General features: G+C 38.2%; 1 protein-coding gene across 1 annotated transcript in view; it reads left to right on the top strand.

Moving 5' to 3' along the window:
- CLTCL1 (clathrin heavy chain like 1) overlaps positions 1–20,126 on the top strand; it is an 86,329-nt gene that overhangs the window by 11,055 nt on the left and 55,148 nt on the right. The window contains exons 2-3 of the mRNA XM_057491937.1: positions 6,890–7,097; positions 12,061–12,329. Of these exons, the coding sequence (XP_057347920.1) occupies positions 6,890–7,097; positions 12,061–12,329 (477 nt within the window). The remainder of the gene's footprint in view (positions 1–6,889; positions 7,098–12,060; positions 12,330–20,126) is intronic.

The raw sequence follows: 20,126 nt of genomic DNA on the forward strand, positions 1-20,126 counted from the left end.
GGCAGTAAGTACATACCTATCGATAATCACCCTAAATGGAAATGGTCTGAATGCACCAATCAAAAGACACAGAGTCAGTGAATGGATAAAAAACAAGACCCATCTATATGCTGCCTACGAGAGACTCACTTCAAACCCAAAGACATACACAGACTGAAAGTAAAGGGATGGAAAAAGATATTTCATGCAACTAACAGGGAGAAAAAAGCAGGAGTTGCAGTACTTGTTTCAGACAAAATAATCTTCAAAACAAATAAAGTAACAAGAGACAAAGAAGGACATTACATAATGATAAAGGGGTCAGCCCAACAAGAGGATATAACTATTATAAATATCTATGCACCCAACACAGGATCACCTACATATGTGAAACAAATACTAACAGAATTAGATGGGGATATAGAATGCAATGCATTCATTTTAGGAGACTTCAACACACCACTCACTCCAAAGGACAGATCAAACAGACAGAAAATAAGTAAAGAGTCAGAGGCACTAAACAACATATTAGAACAGATGGACCTAACGGACATCTACAGAACACTCCATCCAAAAGCAACAGGATACACATTCTTCTCAAGTGCACATGGAACATTTTCAAGAATAGATCATATACTAGGCCACAGAAAGAACCTCAGTGAATTAAAAAATGTTGAAATTGTACCAACCAGCTTCTCAGATCACAAAGGTATGAAACTAGAAATAAATTACACAAAGAAAATGAAAAAGCCCGCAAACACATGGAGGCTTAATAACATGCTCCTAAATAATCAAAGAATCAATGGCCAAATAAAAACAGAGATCAAACAATATATGGAGACAAATGACAACAATAATTCAACAACATAAAAATCTGGGATGCAGCAAAGGCTGTGCTAAGAGGGAAATATATTGCAATACAGGCCTACCTCAGGAAAGAAGAACGATTCCAAATGAATAGTCTAAACTCACAATTAATGAAACTAGAAAAGGAAGAACAAGTGAGGCTGAAAGTCAGTAGAAGGAGGGACATAATAAAGATTAAAGCCAAAATAAATAAAATTGAGAAGAATAAAACAATAGAGAGAATCAATGAAAGCAGGAGCTGGTTCTTCAAGAAAATAAACAAAGTAGATAAACCGCTAGGCAGACTTACAAAGAAAAAAAGAGAGTCTACACACAAACAGAATCAGAAATGAGGAGGAAAAATCACTATGGACACCTCAGAAATACAAAGAATTATGAGAGAATACAATGAAAAATTATGTGGTAACAAAATGGATAACCTAGAAGAAATGAACAACCTTCTAGAAAAATATTACCTTCCAAGACTGACCCAGGAAGAAACACAGAAAATCTGAATAGACCAATTACTAGCAAAGAAACTTGAATTGGTAATCAAAAAACTACCTAAGAACAGAACTCCTGGACCAGATGGTTTCACTGCTGAATTTTATCAAACATTTAGTGAAGACCTAACACCCATCCTCAAAGTTTTCCAAAGAGTAGAAGAGGAGGGAATACTCCCAAACTCATTCTACGAGGCCAACATCACTCTAATACCAAAACCAGGCAAAGACCACCAAAAAAGAAAATTATAGACCAATATCCCTGCTGAACATAGATGCAAAAATACTCAACAAAATATTAGCAAACCGAATTCAAAAATACATCAGAAAGATCATCCGTCATGATCAAGTGGAATTCATCCCAGGGATGCAAGGATGGTACAAAATTAGAAAATCCATCATCATCATCCACCACATCAACAAAAAGAAGGACAAAAACCACATGATCATCTCCATAGATGCTGAAAAAGCATTCGAGAAAATTCAACATCCATTCATGATAAAAACTCTCAAAAAATGGGTATAGAGGGCAAGTACCTCAACATAATAAAGGCCATATATGGCAAACCCACAGCCAACATGATACTTAACAGCGAGAAGCTGAAAGCTTTTCCTTTAAGATCGGGAACAAGACAAGGATGCCCACTCTCCCCACTTTTATTCAACATAGTACTGGAGGTCCTAGCCATGGCAGTCAGACAACACAAAGAAATAAAAGGCATCCAGATTGGCAAGGAAGAAGTCAAACTGCCCCTGTTTGCACATGATGTGATATTGTACATAAAAAAAACCCTAAAGAATCCACTCCAAAACTACTAGATCTAATATCTGAATTCAGTAAAGTTGTAGGATACAAAATTAATACACAGAAATCTGTTGCATTCCTATATACTAACAATGAACTAGCAGAAAGAGAAATCAGGAAAACAATTCCATTCACAGTTGCATCAAAAAGAATAAAATACCTAGGAATAAACCTAACCAAGGAAGTGAAAGACCTATACCCTGAAAACTACAAGACACTCATGAGAGAAATTAAAGAGGACACTAATAAAAGGAAATATATCCCGTGCTCATGGATAGGAAGAATTAATATTGTCAAAATGGCCATTGTGTCTAAAGAAATCTACAGATTCAATGCAATCCCTATCAAAATACCTACAGCATTCTTCAATGAACTAGAGCAAATAGTTCTAAAATTCATATGGAACCACCAAAGACCCCTAATAGCCAAAGCAATCCTGAGAAGGAAGAATAAAGCAGGGGGTATTACACTCCCTGACTTCAAGCTCTACTACAAAGCCACAGTAATCAAGACAATTTGGTACTGGCACAAGAACAGACCCAAAAACCAGTGGAACAGAATAGAGAGTCCAGGTATAAACCCAAGCATATATGGTCAATTAATATACGATAAAGGAGCCATGGATATACAATGGGGAAATGACAGCCTCTTCAACATCTGGTGTTGGCAAAACTGGGCAGCTACATGTAAGAGAATGAAACTGGTTTATTGTCTAACCCCATACACAGTAGTAAACTGGAAATGGATCAAAGACCTGAATGTAAGTCATGAAACCATAAAACTCTTAGAAAAAAATATAGGCAAAATCTCTTGGATCTGCCACCCAGTAGACTTCTTTCCAAGCCACTACATACACAGTGGGTTCACTTTTTATCAGTTGCAAAGTATTGCAGTTACTGGTAAAGCTGTAGAGAATATTTTTGTAGGATATATTAGTGTAAATTAGATTTCTAGGTCATAGGGCATTTAATTAAAATTTATAACTGCTATATGGCTTATGAAATATTGATTCTCTGCAACTCTGTGAATATTCATTCTTTCACACTCTTGCCAACCTTAGATATTAATTAAATTTTTTTCCAAAGTTGAGAGAAAAATGGCACTTTGTTTTTAATAGCACATCTTTATTAGTGAGAATGAATGTCTAGTTTTTTCATTGTCTATGTTTCATTTGTAACAAAGGTGGGGTAAGTTTGGCAAAATGTAAAGATCTGACAGTTGGGTGTTGGATGCTTGAGTGTTACGATGTTCTCCAAGTTTTATATATGTTTATAATATTTCATGATAAAAACGGAAGACTACTTAGGTCTCCTGGAATTTCCTTTTACCCTTTCCCTTCTTCCCTTCCCCGCCTGCCAAGGTGACTTTCACTGTCCCCTGGCCACACCTGTTGGCAACTTCACATGTTTCAACCTAATTGTCTCCACAGCCTGTGGGCTCTGGAAGGTGAGACTTTATCTTGTGTATCTGACTATTGTCAGAGTCTAGCACAGTGGCTAGTGAGTAGTATGTGTTCAATGCTTAGGGAATGAATGTATGAAAACTACTTGCTCTGAAGTTTCAACTTCCCTTCTCTATACTATATACTACTACATTACAGTGTTTACTGCATTAACCTACTTCAGATGGGTTTGTGATAATTCTGAGATAATGGCACAAATACAAGCAGAGTATTATAAGCAGACGTTGTGGAGATAGAAAACATATTGGAAAGAGAGGATAATACTAGGAAAGTTAACACAAGCAATAGGTTAAATATACTACAAATTATCAACCTGAATTTGAGAAATGGCTTAGGACCCCTCTTGTCCTTTTGCTGTGTCTAAAATAGCTGTGTTCCCCTGGAAATCACTGTTTGTAACAGTGATCTCAGTTTATAATAATCTTGTTGGTTTTCTTTACTAAAGTGTGTGTTGGGGCAGAACCTTGTCTGCCTTATTTTTCTTTGTGTTCCTAAAGCCTGGCACATAGTAGGTACTGGATATGCATTTGTTGAAAGAAAATCAGTTTGTGCTTTTCTAGCAAGATTCTTGCCTTTGTTTGTTATCCTAATTTTAGCAATTGTATTGAGTCATTTCTGCCAAGTTCCCAGCAATGGAGTCTGCCAGTGTGTGGATATTGTTTGTGGTGGCGAAAGAGATGCTGAAATAACAAACAGGCAGGTGTTTTTAGCAAATGAAGAGTTGTTATAAAAACCTCAGTATTTGAAATGCCCCATGATTCAATGCGTTTCCCTTAATTGTGTGTGCTTGATTTTACTCTTTAGCCCGACTCTATAGCCGCCAGGGTATAATTCACTTTTTAAACCTTTTTTATAAAACCCTTAACCTTTTTTTTACTGTGGCACAATATATAGAGTATACAATTTCACCATTTTAACCATTATCAAGTGTACAGTTCAGTGGCATTAAGTCCGTTCACATTGCTGTGCAATCCCTACCACCGTCCATCTCCAGAACTCTTTCATCTTCCCAGAGTGAAAGTCTGTCCCCATTCAACAGTAGCTCCCCAATTCTCCCTTAATCTTGACCAAAAGGTTCACATTTTTATTGATAAGTGGCTGAATCCATTAGAAAGAAGACTTTTTTATGTGTGTCTTCTCACAAATTACGAGAGTAAAACCTTTGTGTATTCAAACAACATAGGCAGTGAAAAGCGAAGGTGGTTTCCATGCCTTGGAGATAACCAGTAAGTTTGGTATATAGTCTTCCAAACTAGAAAAAATGTGAAAATTATGAAGTTGTATTTCTTAGACTTGTGATAAAGGTGACTCTTCAGTGTAATTGGGAAGAACAGTAGAACTTGGGGAATGCTCCTGAAGAACTTGGGTGGCGGGGGGCAGGGTGCCACGTTCTTTACCTGAAACTTTCTTTCCGTCAGGGTCAGCCTGAGGCCTACTGCCTTTGACTTCTTTGAAGAAGAAGTCTTTAAGTCTCATTGTTTTTACCTCTTTATCTTGGGGACAGTTAATACAAATTCAGGGTTGGAAGGGCTGTGGTTGGGTATTTCTTTAGAAATGAGATTTCCTTTTGACTGAATTTCAACTCAAATTACTTCTCTCTGCAATAGGTCTGTTCTGTCTCAGGAGGTAACTTTCTTTACCTAGGACTCTAGGTCAGAGTTTCTCTCTGGCAAGTCCCTGAGGTAGTGCTCTGTAGCACAGCAGGCCTGCCCCTGCCACGGCTGGGGGCACGGGCACGTGTGCCCCCGTGAGCACTGCCCACTGTTAGCATTGTTTTCTGTCCTGTAACCTAGCTGGAGTGGGAAGGGACTTCATTGTAATGACAGTATCAGTAGGTAGGTTCTATTTTTTTTTTAAATACTTTTCATGATAATTGTGAAGTGATATTTTGTTTTTTTGTTACGTGTGGTTTTGTTTATTTTGGTGGACTCACATGGGACATTAACGTCCACTTAGTTCATTCTTTCGGTGTTCAAATGAAATATGAATTTCATACAACTCGGTGTTGTGGTTCAGAACACAGGCTTTATTCACACCTGCCTCCATCATTAATCAACACTGTGGCTTTGGGAAGATTTCTTAGCCTAAAAGTCTTGTGCTGCGTGAGTGTAAATGGTACATAGCATACTTGCCTAATGGGTTAGCGGGCAGATCAGATGAGGCGACCTGGTGTCCTGCAGCCTGTTCCACTCAGCAGCCAGAACTTCCAGTGTGTGCTAGACTCTACTGAAGAGGCAGACAAGATAGTGTGCCTGCTTGTGAGGAGTTCATGTCCATACGAAGGGGGAGGGGAGCGACAGAGTAATGAATAATACTAGCAGCATGAACAGCTCATTTGTGCGCTCTCCAAAAGGTAGTGGTGATTTTTAACAAGTAGTTTCTGGTCTTTGTTGCTATTGTAAACCTATACAAAGGCACAGGTATTAAAGGTCCAAGTCCATAGCAGCATGCTTGAGGCTGAGCAGAATGATGTCGAGAAACAGAAGGGCCTTGTGTGCAGGCTGGGGCAGGGGAGTTCTGCAGAAATGGGCATAGCTCTTCATAGGGGTGCTAGAGTTTCTTGAGTGGTTTTTCATTGAAACATATCTCATTAATAGTCTTTATTCAAGCCTGGCACTATGTATAGAATGGCCTTTGGAGAAAGGCACGTGATTTCAGTTTACACACATAAAAGCCATCATCTACCTCCAAAGAGGTACCAGACCTGTTGACTTCTTATTAACCTTAGACTCACCAAGAAATACTTAAACTGGCTTAGAAATTCATTTAAATTAGGTGTAGACACACTTTATGAGATGTAGGGGAATGCTTTAAGCAACAAGTCTTGGCTAGTTCGTTCTTACTGTCGCTTTTAGAGAAACCAGTTTCTGTGTCTTCTCCTTCCTGTCTCCTCCCCTCCTCCACCTCTCCAAGACCTCCCTCCTGCCTGTGGGCTTACCTGTGGGCTGTTCTTCTGTGGGCCCCTCGCCCATTCCCAGTGGTCTCCTCCAGTCTGTATCCCTCACGGCAGCCTTCCCTCCCCCGGCGGTGCCCGTTTCCCTGGGCGGTCTCCTGGCCTCCAGGAGCTTCTTGAGGGCTGGTTCCCAGCCCACTGGGAGCGCCTTGGCTCTGCTGAAAGCACAGAGACGCACACCTCAAAGTTGTTCACCTCAAAGAGTCACTTAATGTTAACTTTTTTCTAAACTCTCATTTAATTTTTCCTCCTTTTGTTAGACCTTGCTGAATAGTGGGCTAGATTTAATCTATGTTAGAGAAGAAAAATCTACCTTAGTCAAATGTTTCTTTTCTGTTTAGCTCCAAAACCTGGGAATTAATCCAGCCAACGTTGGGTTCAGCACACTGACCATGGAATCTGACAAGTTCATATGTGTCCGAGAGAAAGTTGGTGAGCAGGCTCAGGTAGTGGTGATTGACATGAGTGACCCAGCGGTACCAATCAGATGGCCTATCTCTGCAGAAAGTGCCATCATGAATCCAGCCTCTAAAGTGATAGCTCTGAAAGGTAAGCCTGATGGGACTTTTAGAACAGAATTTTACGTCACTTTACCTAGTTGCCTACCTTCAATATTAGACAAGTGTCTGTAAACTCACAGCAAAGTGTCACCAATAATACTAAACTTAATTCCCAATGTTTTAGCAAAAGCTCTGTTTTGCATGCCCTGCTGAGTAAGCTTTGTGCCTCATCGCCCATACTGCCAAGTGCATGAGACACGTCAAGTGATCTTAGTGGTGTTTTTGGCTTTTCTGCATTTTTCCATTTTTTGGAGACATTTTTCTAGTATGTCATGTGATTTTTGGTATTCTCAGTAGGTCTTAGAGATGACCAGCACTTTACTCTTCCTGTTCCTCTAGCACAGCTCTCGTGTACCAGTGTATAGTGTGGACCTTCCAGGCGGGGGGCGTGGAGGGAGTGATAGGATAGCAGAGAGAACACAGTGCTTATATGTCATCAGCCTCCCCCAGCCAGGGAGCACCAGGAACACACCTGAAGCTGACAGGTTGGGTTTATTCCTTGTTCCAGAGAGGGAGAATGCATGTGATGCTGAAATGGGGAGGTCACAGTAAGAGGCGGCTGAAACCTTTTATAGGACTTGGGCTTTGGTGATTTGGGGCATGGTCTGCGGAAGTAGGAGATTGCTATAGATGGAATGCTGTCAGAAACTGGGGTTGATTTTATGATTGGGTGTCTCCATAAATCCTATCTATGGGGAAGGGCAGACTAGAGTGAGGATAAAGGTATCATTGGTAAAGAAGTAGTAGTCACTTATTTTATCCAAGATAGGGGCTGTTTCATATTTTCTGGATTGCACAGAAACCTTGTTTTTGTCTGTGCTTGAATAAAATTCTGAATTGGCCTTGCTTTGCCTCACTTTATTGTGGACTCAGAGGGACCTTGTCTGAGGCTGGTGTTCTCTGAGATCATTCATGTCTACTAGGAGGGCAGCATGGCTAACTGTGAGGGCCAGGTCAGCTTCCTGAGGGCGGGGCTAGCCCTTTATTTTTCTTTCCTTGTCACTATTCATATGAATTGCTTCACCTGTAACATTTTTTTTTTTTAGATAATTATTTTTTATTGAAGGGTAGTTGACACACAGTATTACATTACATTAGTTTCAGGTGTACAACACAGTGATTCAACATTTATATACATGATAATTCTAGGTACCAGCTATCACCATACCAACTTGTTACAATATATTGACTATATTCCTTATGCTATACATTACATCCCGGTTACTTATTTATTTTACAATTGGAAGTGTGTACTTTTTTTTTTCTTTTTTTTTTTTTGTGAGGGCATCTCTCATATTTATTGATCAAATGGTTGTTAACAACAATAAAATTCTGTATAGGGGAGTCAGTGCTCAATGCACAATCATTAATCCACCCCAAGCCTAATTTTCGTCAGTCTCCAATCTTCTGAAGCATAACGAACAAGTTCTTACATGGTGAACAAATTCTTACATAGTGAATACGTTACATGGTGAACAGTGCAAGGGCAGTCATCACAGAAACTTTCGGTTTTGCTCGTGCATTATGAACTATAACAGTCAGTTCAAATATGAATACTCATTTGATTTTTATACTTGATTTATATGTGGATACCACATTTCTCTCTTTATTATTATTATTTTTAATAAAATGCTGAAGTGGTAGGTAGATACAAGATAAAGGTAGAAAACATAGTTTAGTGTTGTAAGAGAGCAAATGTAGATGATCAGGTGTGTGCTTGTAGACTATGTGTTAATCCAAGCTAGACAAGGGCAATAAAACATCCACGTATGCAGAAGATTTCTCTCAGAACGGGGGGGTGAGGTTCTAAGCCTCACCTCTGTTGATCCCCAATTTCTCACCTGATGACTCCCCTGCGACTGTGCCTGTCTTAGGTTGTTCCTCCCTTGAGGAATCTTACCCGTCTCTGGCTAACCAGTCATCTTCCGGGGCCATACAGGGAAATGTAAAGTTGGTAAGTGAGAGAGAAGCCTTATTGTTTGAAATGGTTAGCTTTTTACTTCTTTGCATATTTATGCCCTGTAGCTTCTATGCCCAGCATTTGTCTTGAGGTATCTTTACCACTTGGAAGAATTATGATACTCAGTAAATTTGATATGAGGCACGAATTCTATTTAAGGGTTGTAATTAGGAAGGAAGAAGAAAAGCTATAGAAGTAACAGGCGGAAGAAAACATGGGAAGATTGATTATTTCTTTGACATATCTTCTTGTAGAGTAACTTCAGCATGTATAGGTTTTAAACTACTACTTAAATTGCAGACACACATTAACATAATAGGAGTATAGTTACATAACCAAAGCATACCTGTAATTACCAGCCATCTGCAATGAAACCAAGAAAACCAGTTAGGCACCTTAGGCATTTGTGAAAACTTATCTATGATATGGTGGATATTGTCCAACTGAACTTGAACAGTCTGAGAGAAATCAGACAAATTAAAACAACCCATTCCTGGGGAATGTTCACATGCCATATGTTCTTTTAACAGTAAATAGTCTGTAGTTGTAAGATTTTGGAGCGCTACAATTTGCACTTCTCCAAATTCTTGGTTGAGTTCCAACAGTATAGATCCAGTCAAATTTGTTGTTTTACTGTATGCACAGGCCAGCTTAGATATCTCCTTCTTCATTCCCATGGCAAGTCCATCACCTGTAACATTTTTGAGTGCTGTTTGCTTTTGCATGCAGAGTATGAGGCTCTGGAACCAAAGTGACAATTTTCAAGCTTGGTTCTGTTTTTCCTGCACTGCTGTGGCCATAAGAATGACCCTTGCACATGTTGGCAAGTGGAGGGTATACAGTGTACTTGAAAGATCCTAGGCCAAAGTGAGCAAAACTCTGTTTTTTACTAAAGGGTATTTGTACAGTGATAATTGAATCACACTTTTATTGTTACACACACTTAGCTATTTTGTAGGTGCCAGTGTGAAAGCATAAAAGCAAAGTCAAGAGGCCTAGTCTTCAATCTCAAAGACTCCCCGTTTTGGCTGGTGATGTCTTATGATTGGAAAGGGGCTCTTCATGAGATGGACCCCTTTTTGAAAAGTCTCCTTTTGCATCTATCCTCATGTCTGTGAGAACTCCTGAGGTGCTCAGTATAAATTGTCTGCCGTCCTAATATACCTTATAGCTTTTATTTTGTCCCTCATCTCCTGCATTATTCTTTCCTCTTATGTTTAGTTGATTTTTTATGGGAAACAAATTCCTATCTCATTTTTTTGTGTCTATTCTATAGCTATTTTCTTTGTGGTTGCCACGGGAATTATATTTAACATCTAAAGTTATAACAGTCTAATTTGAATTTATGCCAGCATAATATCAATAACATACAAAAATTCTGCTCCTTTACATCTCTATCCCCATCTCTTTCAGTTATTCATGTCACACAATTACATCTTTTTAAATCGTGTGTCGAAAAAGAGACTCATTCATCTCTTAAATTATATAGAAAACAAAAAGTGTATTTACAAACCAGTTATAATAACACTAGCTTTTAGACTAGTAATTTTTTTTAATGTTTAGCCTATTAAATCATGCAGAAAACAAAAAGTAGAGTTATAGGTCAAGGTTACAATAGTATCAGCTTTTGTAATTACCCATGTACTTTACTTCTGTGAGGTCTTTATTTCTTCGTATGGCTTTGAGTCGCTGTCTCCTGTCCTTCCATGTCAGACTGCAGGGCTCCCTTTAGCATCTCTTGCAGGACAGTCTCAGTGGTGACGAACTCCCTCAGCTTTTGTTTATCTGGGAATGTCTTGATTTCTCCCCCATTTTTGAAGGAAAATTTTGGCAGATACAGGATTCTTGGTCAACAGTGTTTTCTTTTAGTGTGTTATAAATTCTTCTTTAAATTATTTTCTGCTAGATTCTAGAAATTCAATTGATATTTTTGTATATTGACCTTGTATCCTAGAGTATTGTTATATTCTACCTGTTGATTCTGATAGTAGTTTTGTAGGTTTCTAGATTCTGTAGGATTTTCTTTTGAACAATCATGCTGTCTGTGAATAAAAGATGGTTTTCTTCTTTTTTGGTTTTTATGCCTTTTACTTTTCTTGCCTTATTGCACTGGCTAGGATATGTGGTCAGAGAAATAGTCCTTGTCTTGGTCCTGATCTTAGGGGGAAACAGGCTCTCATGTTAGCTCTAACTTTTGCATATAGATACCAAAATCAGAACTCAGCTTTTTATCAAAAATAGAAACAATATGAGTCTTGTCAGAAAATGTATGCCAAAGCCTTTTGTCTAGAACCATGCTGTCATGTTTGGACACCAGACACATAATTTGATTCAATTTAGGTTTAATTTAAATTTAAATTAATTAAAGTTACATTAAAGTAAAATTTCAGTTCCTGCAATATGTCTTGCTGCACACATTACAAATGCCTAATAGCTGTGTATAGCTAGTGTTTTCTGTACTGGACAGTGCAAATACAGAATATTTCAGATACTGTAGAAAACTCTTTCTGACAGCACTGGTCTAGAATTTAAGAAAAAATATGTGGAGAAGTTGGTTTAATTTGAAGGGATGGTTGTGTTCTTTCCTGAAAGTTGGAGACCCTAGACAGAGAAAAGTATCTTTTGTTTTTGCTGACCTATCCGAAAAAATACTTTAAAACTAGAATATTCTAAATCTAACCAGCCTAAAACTGATTCTTTTGATAGTTGCTTCAGTTGAACTGATTGCTGATTGTTATTCATACATTCTATAAATATTCATGTTTACCATCTTCTGAAGAATGGTCTAATGCATAGGAGACTATTCTCAGTATTTAGACATCAAAATGTGGTTAATTACTACTAAGACAGCTTTTTTCCCCCTCTTAATCAGATTAGTTGTCAGTAGTACAACTTAAAGTAATATTAAAAGGATTCAGAATTAAAAATGTAAGAGCTTGTCTTTCGGTTTTTTTATTTATCTTTCTCTTATCTTCATTACATTGAATACTAGCTGGGAAGATGCTCCAAATATTTAATATTGAGATAAAGAGTAAAATAAAGTCTCATACAATGACAGAAGAGGTGATCTTCTGGAAATGGGTCTCTGGGAACACTGTTGCCCTGGTGACTGAAACCACAGTCTACCACTGGAGCATGGAAGGTGACTCCCAGCCCGTGAAGATGTTTGAGAGACATGCCAGTCTGGCAGGGTGCCAGATCATCCACTACCGGACTGACCGATATCAGAAGTGGCTGCTGCTTGTTGGCATCTCAGCTCAGGTAAGCTTTTGGCTCCCTTCAGACACTGGTCTGATAGACCCTAGTCCTAATATTAAAGTTGGTATAGGTGTAAGGCAGAAGAAATAAGCCCAGGAGTGAAAGAAACGGAGGTTGCCAAGAAATCCAACCTTTGGATCGTTTAAGAATTTTAATTCAGCTGTGGCCCATTAACTACTGTATTCTGTCAGGTTACTGATATCCATTCCTCAAACTTTATGGAAGTTTTGAGAAATGAATTTTTGAGGAATTGTGTAGAACCACTTGGAACCTATAAGTTTATTAGATATTAGTTTTGGGGCCCTATTTTAAGGGCTTTAATGGAATGTTACCCGCTCATGCCCTTTTATAAAGAAAGCAGTAACTTTGTGCCGTGCTTCCTTTTTCTTTATTCCTGGTGGCTAAACCAGTCACCAGATAGTTGAGAACTACAGGATGTTTAGCCTTAGACCTTTATTGGCCAGTCCGGGCCATTAAATGGTCTTCCATAGCCTAGTGGGGAAGGTATGACCGCAGGATTCTAATACATAGAGAACGGTCAAACATTTGAAGAGAGTGCTGTGGGAAGTTTAAGAGAGTCTCTTTAGTTAGGGAGGGTCCACAACAGAGGGGGCCTCTGAGCTGCATTTTGCCAGCTATAAAAGCATACTTTGGGAGGAAACTGTGTGCAAAGGCATGGAAGCGGAAGAGAATGGCTCTTTCTGGGAGTCTGGGGTTATCCACTGCAGCTGGTACCTGTAGGGTTCATTAGAGGCTGCCAGAGGTACAAGGCTGGAGAGATGGTTTGGGGCAAGACTGAGGTGCATGCCCTGTCCTGCAGGCAGTGGAACATCTGCAGCAGGTTGTAAAGTGGAAGTGGTAGGATTCGTTTTCCTTCTCAGTAGTGTGGTGGAGTAGAAACAGTGCCATCAGCAATGAGGAGGGGGCCCCACCATGAAGACTGGTGGCTGGGAGGCCGTCTGGCGGGCAGATAACGGATGACAGGGCGCACCGTGCACCCCGGAGTAGGGGGATCCGTGAGGGAGCTGAAGAGCCGTCAGAGATGGAAGCACTGCTTCTCTCCACTTTGGGATTTTCTTCCACTCTTGAGAACTGAGCCATCTGTGACTGAGATGGAGGTAGTGGCATTGGAGATGAACAAGATAGGCAGAAGTTGAGATTTTAGAGGTGAAGTGGCTAAAACTTGGTGATGGATGGGATGTCTGTCGGGAAAAGGAGAGTTGGGTGACGGCCGAGCGTTTGTCTCAGAATGGGGCAGAGACGAGGGAGAGCTGCAGTGCCTCGGCTCTAATCCTTCTGTTTCGGTGACGTACCGATGAGCTTGTCTTCCCAGGCGGTTTGGGAGTTCTTTGATATAATTTAAGAGACTTGCTTAAGAATCACAGAACCTTTCAGTGACAGGCCTGTGGCTTCCAATGAGCCTGTTCTTTCTTCTTGTCAGAGCTTAGAGTTAAGCATATTTGTAGGAAACAGCATGTCGCATCTGGAGTTACAGACTTTCCCATTGCTGCCACACATGAAGTGACATTATAGTGGTGTCAACCTTACAGGGCTTGTTTGGGTCTGATTGTCAAGTCACATAAAAGGAGTGATTTTACACCCAGGACATTTTCTGTGGCATATCATGTATGGAGTGATTTACTCTTTGGAGGTACTAACCCTAGTTTAGATGCTATTTATGGAGCTTTTCTCATATGGACACTCTTCCTTTGGCTTTCCATGGGAAGGATCTGGACGTTGCTGCCCTTATGGTGGACAGAGGTTGCAGACAGTTCAGGTGTTGCTAATGGAAATGAAGACGGGGATGTTTGTGGTATGAGGGGTGAGGAGTGTACCTTACACGGAGCCTAAGGATGCTTTTGTGAGAGAGTCACAAACATCTGTGCAACAGATGCTGTCACGGTGAGTTCTCAAGGTGGTGTGGGTGTGAAAAGGAAGAACGGATTCGCTCTGACTCTATGGGGCTGAGAGGGGAACTGGAGGCTCTCCCTCTCACAGCTCTTCTCGCTATTCCTGAGTCACTGGAAAAGCTGTGCTTGTTTGAGCTTGTGTTGCTCCCAGAAAAAGGACTCTGAAGTCACCCCCCTCACACACACACAAACACACCGGGAAGGAAAGCTGCCCTCAGTGCAGCTTTCATTGCTCCTCCCCTGTTGCCCAAAATACTTTTTGCTTTTGAATTCCCTGTTTGTTCCATGAAGCTTAATCTTTGTACTGACTCTGGTATGGAAATGTGTTTGTTCCCCCAGAAATGATGTCTGAGAAGTTGGACAGGAATGGAGTTTTGAGTGGAGAATTATAAAACTAGATTGTAGTTATTTCACTCCACACTTTTTACCTGCTTATAATACTTTTATTAAAAGCCTTTTATTCCAATTTCACTAGAGTACTTCAACTGTTATTTTATTCTTCTAAGCCAGAGGTCAGAAAGAATTTTTAATAGTAAATTTTCTTGGCTTTGTGGGCCAAAAAAAAATATGGTCTCTGTCACTACTACTCAGCTTTGAAGTTGTAGCTCTGGCAGCCTGTAGACAAGTAAATGAATTGGCATTTCTGCATGTCACTACAACTTTATTTACAAAAATAGGTGGGACAAACCATACAGAAACTAAAAGAATTACTAGATAATACTAGAAACATTGTATGTCAATAAATTAGATAATTTAGATGAAAGGACTAATTCTAGAATGGCATGGATTACTGAAAATGACTCAAGAAGAAATCGAAAATCTGAATAGGCCTGCAAGTTATGACATTGAATTAGTAATGGGAAAACTACCCACAAAGAAAATCTCTGACCCAGATGGCTTCACTTGTTAATTCTACCAAATAGCTGAAGAATAATTAATACTAACCCTTCACAAACTTTTCTAAGACATAGAAGAGGAGGGAACACTTCTCAATTCATTCTAAGAGGCCAGCAATACCCAGATACCAAAACAAAACTGAACCCAGAAACATATAAAGAGTTGTACACCGTGACCAAGTAGGATTTATCTCAAGACTGCAAGGTAGGTTTAATATCCAAAAGATCAATTAGTATAATATACAATATTAACAAAAGATGAAATCCATATGGTCATCTCAACAGACATAGAAAAATCATATGACAAAATCCAACACCTTTTCTTGATAAAATTGATCCAAAAGATCAATTAGTATAATATACAATATTAACAAAAGATGAAATCCATATGGTCATCTCAACAGACATAGAAAAATCATATGACAAAATCCAACACCTTTTCTTGATAAAATTGCTCAATAAACTAGGAATAGAAGGGAACTTCCTCAACTTGATAAAGGGCATCTATGAAAAACACAACTAACATCTTACTTAATGGTAAAAGACTGAAAGTTTTCCTTCTAAGATCAGGAACAAGCCAAGGATGTCTACTCTTGCCACTTTCGTCCCCATTGAACTAGAGGTTCCAACTAGAGCAATTAGACAAGAAAAAAAAAAAAAGGCATCCAGATTTAGAAGGAAGAATTGAAATGATCTCTCTTCACTGAAGACATGATCTTTGTATATTGAAAATCCTAAGAAATCCAGTAAAAAACTTCCAGAACTAACAAACAAGTTCATCAGGTTTGCAGAGCACAAGATCGAGATACAAAATTCAGTTATGATCCTACACTTGCAGTGAACAATCCAAAAATGAAATTAAGAAAACAATTCATTAACAATCACATAAAAAAATAAATAAAATACTTAGGACCAAATTTAACTAAATTACATAATTTATACTCTTAAAATTACTAAACATTTTATTTTTGTTGAAAGTAATTAAAGACCTAAATAAAGAGAAAACCACCCCATGTTCATGGGTCATAAACTTAATAGTTTTAGGATGGTCATATTTGCCAAACTGTTCAGTGTAATTCCCTATAGAATACCAGCTAGTTCTTTGTAAAAATTGACAAGCTGACCCTAAGATTCATGTGGAATTGCAAAGAACCCAGAATAGCCAAAGCAATCTTGATAGAAACAAAACAAAGCAGGAGTACTCCTACTCTTACCGATTTCAAAGCTTGCTACAATCTACAGTAATCAAGACAGTATGTTACGAAGGTAAGAATAGACATTTAGATCAATAAAATAAAATTAGGAGTCCAGAAATATATCCTTAAATTTATGGCCAATTGTTTTTTTATAAGAATGCCAAGGTAATTCAATGGAAGAAAGAATAGTTCGTTTAGCAAATGGTTTAGGGATACTGGATATCCATATACAGAAATATGAAATTGGACCACTGCTTCTCATCATACTCAAATATTAACTCAAAATGGATCAGACCTAAATGTAAAAGCTGAAACTGTAAAACTCTTAGAAGAAAACAGGAGTAAATCTTATTAAGACCTTTTTTAAGCAAAAACATCTTAGATATAATATCAAAAGCACAAGCAATAAAAAATAGGTAAGTTGGACATTAAAATTAAAATACTATGTGGACAAATGATACCACCAAGAAAATGAAAAAATAACCTACTATTTGGAGAAAAGATTTCAAGATCATATATTTGGTAAGGAATTTATATCCAGAATATATAAAACTCTTAAAATTATATAATAAAAAGACATAAATCCAGTCTTCAAATGGATAAATGATTTAAACAGACATTTCTCCAAACATGATATATAAATGGCCAATAAGCACATGAAAAGATACTTCAACATCATTAGTCATTGTGGAAATGTAAATCAAAAACATAGTAAGATATCACTTCACATCCACTAGGATGGCCTTAATCAAAAAGACAGACACTAAAAAGTGTTGCCAAGGATGTGGAGAACTTGGAATTCTCATACACTGCTGGTGGGAATGCAAAATGCACAGCTATGATGGAAGATGGTTTGGCAGTTCCTCAAGTTAAACATAGAGTTACCGCGTAACATAGGAATTCCACTCCTAGTTACACACTCGAGAGAGAGGAAAACACATCCACACATATAGGACCTTAGCAGGATCAATGGAGTAAGGACCTCTGAAAATCTATTCCTCCATGAAAGCAATGAGAGCCCTGGCAAAAATTGTCAAAATCAACTTTTTCAGAACTCTGGAAATTAACTGCAGGCTTGGTGGCATTTGAACTTGCCCTGTTCCCATCCCCGTCTCTCCAGCTTTGTGATAGCCTTGAAAACCAACAGCTCCACAAATTGGTGAAATCAAGCAACCAAATAGCCTCTGAAGGAGGCAGAATGGTTTAAAGTTTCTCCAAATGTACCTTTCCGAGATAAATGTCATTATTTGACTTGTCCAGCAGTTTCTTGGAGATCTCCATTCACAGGACTTTTCTTTAGTTGATTTGACTCACTCCTGCTCAGTGCAAACAGCCTTATCTCCTGGGACATGTGTTATTAAACCAGCAGCAGCAACTGTTTAACATCACAGCTGCCGAAGGGATGATGGCACTTGAGGCAAATAAGCTGACCAAAAAATTTAAAAAGAAAATCTGTAGAATGAGATGATCATAGGGGCTTTCAAAGACTCAGCATATTCTTGGGAATCTAGAAGGCCAGTGCATGCTTCAGGCTGTGTGCATACCCTAGAAAGAATTGACAAGGCTCTAAGCTCTTATCTCTGGTTGACCTTGAGGGTCTGTATAAGGCCAAGTAAGAATTGTAAATTTCCCACCAGAGGATTGAAGGCATATCTTAATATACACACAGCCTCTCAGCAAAGGCTAAGATTCAAGGAACCTCTTTCAGATCATTAACTGACCAGTAAGCTGAGACCTCAATGACCACGTGACAAAGAATTTACTTGCTAGAATTAGTTCAAGAGATTTCCTAAACAAGCAGCCATGATAAACCTAAGGAAGGGGGGAGTATCTGATTTCAAGTTGTCACATTGTATTATTTAAAACGTCCAGTTTTCAACAAAAAAAGTAAGATATGCAAAGAAACAAAGTATAGCCCATACTCAAAAAGAAGAGAAAAGGCCATCAGTAGAAATTGTTCTGAGGAAGCATAGACATTGGAGTTTCAAGACTTTAAGTCAGCTATTTTTAAATGTTTTAAAAAACTCATGGAAACCATGTCTAAAAGAACTAAAGGAAAGCATGAGAACAGTGTCTCACCACATAGATCATAGCAATAAAGAACTAAAAAATATAAAAAAATAACAGAGCTGTATAGATCTTTGGGACACCATCAAGTGGACTAACATACACATAATGAAAGTCCCAAAAGGAGGAGAGAAAGTCCCAGAGGGAAATGAGAGAATATTTGAAGAAATAATTGCCAAAGACTCAGCAAATTTTATGAAAACTATTAATCTGCCCAGCCAGGATGCTCAGAGACGTCCAGACCTAGACATGACATAATTACTATCAAAAGAGAAAGAGAACCTTGAAAGGAGCAAGAAAGAAGCAAGCTGATCTTGCACAAATGACTCTCAATGAGATTAACAACTGATTTCTCTTCAGAAACCATGGAGACCAGAAGGCAGTGGGATGACATGTTCAGAGGGCTTTAACAACAAGAAAGGGCTGTCAACCAAGACCTCTGCGTCCACAAAACTACCCTTCAAATACTGAAGGGGAATCTAAGGCATTCCCAGATAAACAGAAACAGAGAATTTGTCTCTAACAGATCTGCCCTATAAAAAATACTAAAGAGGATTCTTCAGATAGAAATAAAAAGACACAAGTCAGTAACTCAAACCCACATGAAAAAATAAAGAACACTGATATAAGCAACTATATAGGTAAATATAAAAGACAAAAAATGTATTTTTTGTTCATAACTCTTTTTTTCTCCTGAGTTAAAAGACTACATAAAATAATGTGTGTGTGTGGATATATGTATGTGTGTGTGGATATATATATATACATATATATATATGGTATATAAAGAGGTAATTTATATGATGATAATGGCACAAAGAATGGGGAGAAATGGCTGTAAAAGAGCAAAGTTTTTGTGTAGCATTGAAATTATATTGGTATTAATCCAAATTAGATTGTTATAAATTAAGAGGTTAATTGTAGTCCTCAGGCAACCACCAAGAAATAATTTTTTTAATCATAAAAGAAGTAACAAAGTAAATGAAATGATACACTCGAATAGTATATTTGACACCAAAGAAGGTAGTTATGAAGGAATAGAAGAGAAAAAGACATAAATCATATAGAAAACAAATAACAAAACTGCAGAATTAAATCTTACTCCTCTTAAGAAGTAAATCTTATCCATTGCACTAAATGGATTAAACATTCTATTAAAAAGGCAGAGATTGACGGAATATTTTGAAAACCAAGATCCACTATATGCTGTCTTCAATAGACACACTTTAAATTGAAGGACATAGTGGGTTGAAAGTAAAAGGATGGGAAAGGTACACCATACAAACTGTACCCAGAAGAGAGCTGGATTGGCTATATTACCATCAGATAAAATAGACTTTAAGATAGAAATTTCCTAAAAACTTGCATTTGAATGTCCATAGAAACATTAGTCAAAAAGGAAAAAACAACCCAAATGTCCACAACTGATCAATGCATAAGTAAGATGTCTATCTGTGTAGTGGGATACCACCTTGACAGCAAAAGAAACAAAGTACTAATATATGTTATATCATGGTTAAGCTTGGATATATTAAGCTAAGTGAAAGATGTCAGTCATAAAAACCACATAATGTATGGTTTCATTTATATGAGATGTTCAGAATAGTTATCTATAGAGACAGAAAGTAGATAAGGAGTTGCCTAGACTGGGGGTGGGAATGGGAGTCGCCTGCTAACGAGGTTCTTGTAAGGGAATAAAAGTATTCTAAAATCACGCTTTGGTGAATATTG

This window comes from Manis pentadactyla, chromosome 14 (assembly GCF_030020395.1).
Source record: "Manis pentadactyla isolate mManPen7 chromosome 14, mManPen7.hap1, whole genome shotgun sequence".
Taxonomy (NCBI): Eukaryota; Metazoa; Chordata; class Mammalia; order Pholidota; family Manidae; genus Manis; species Manis pentadactyla.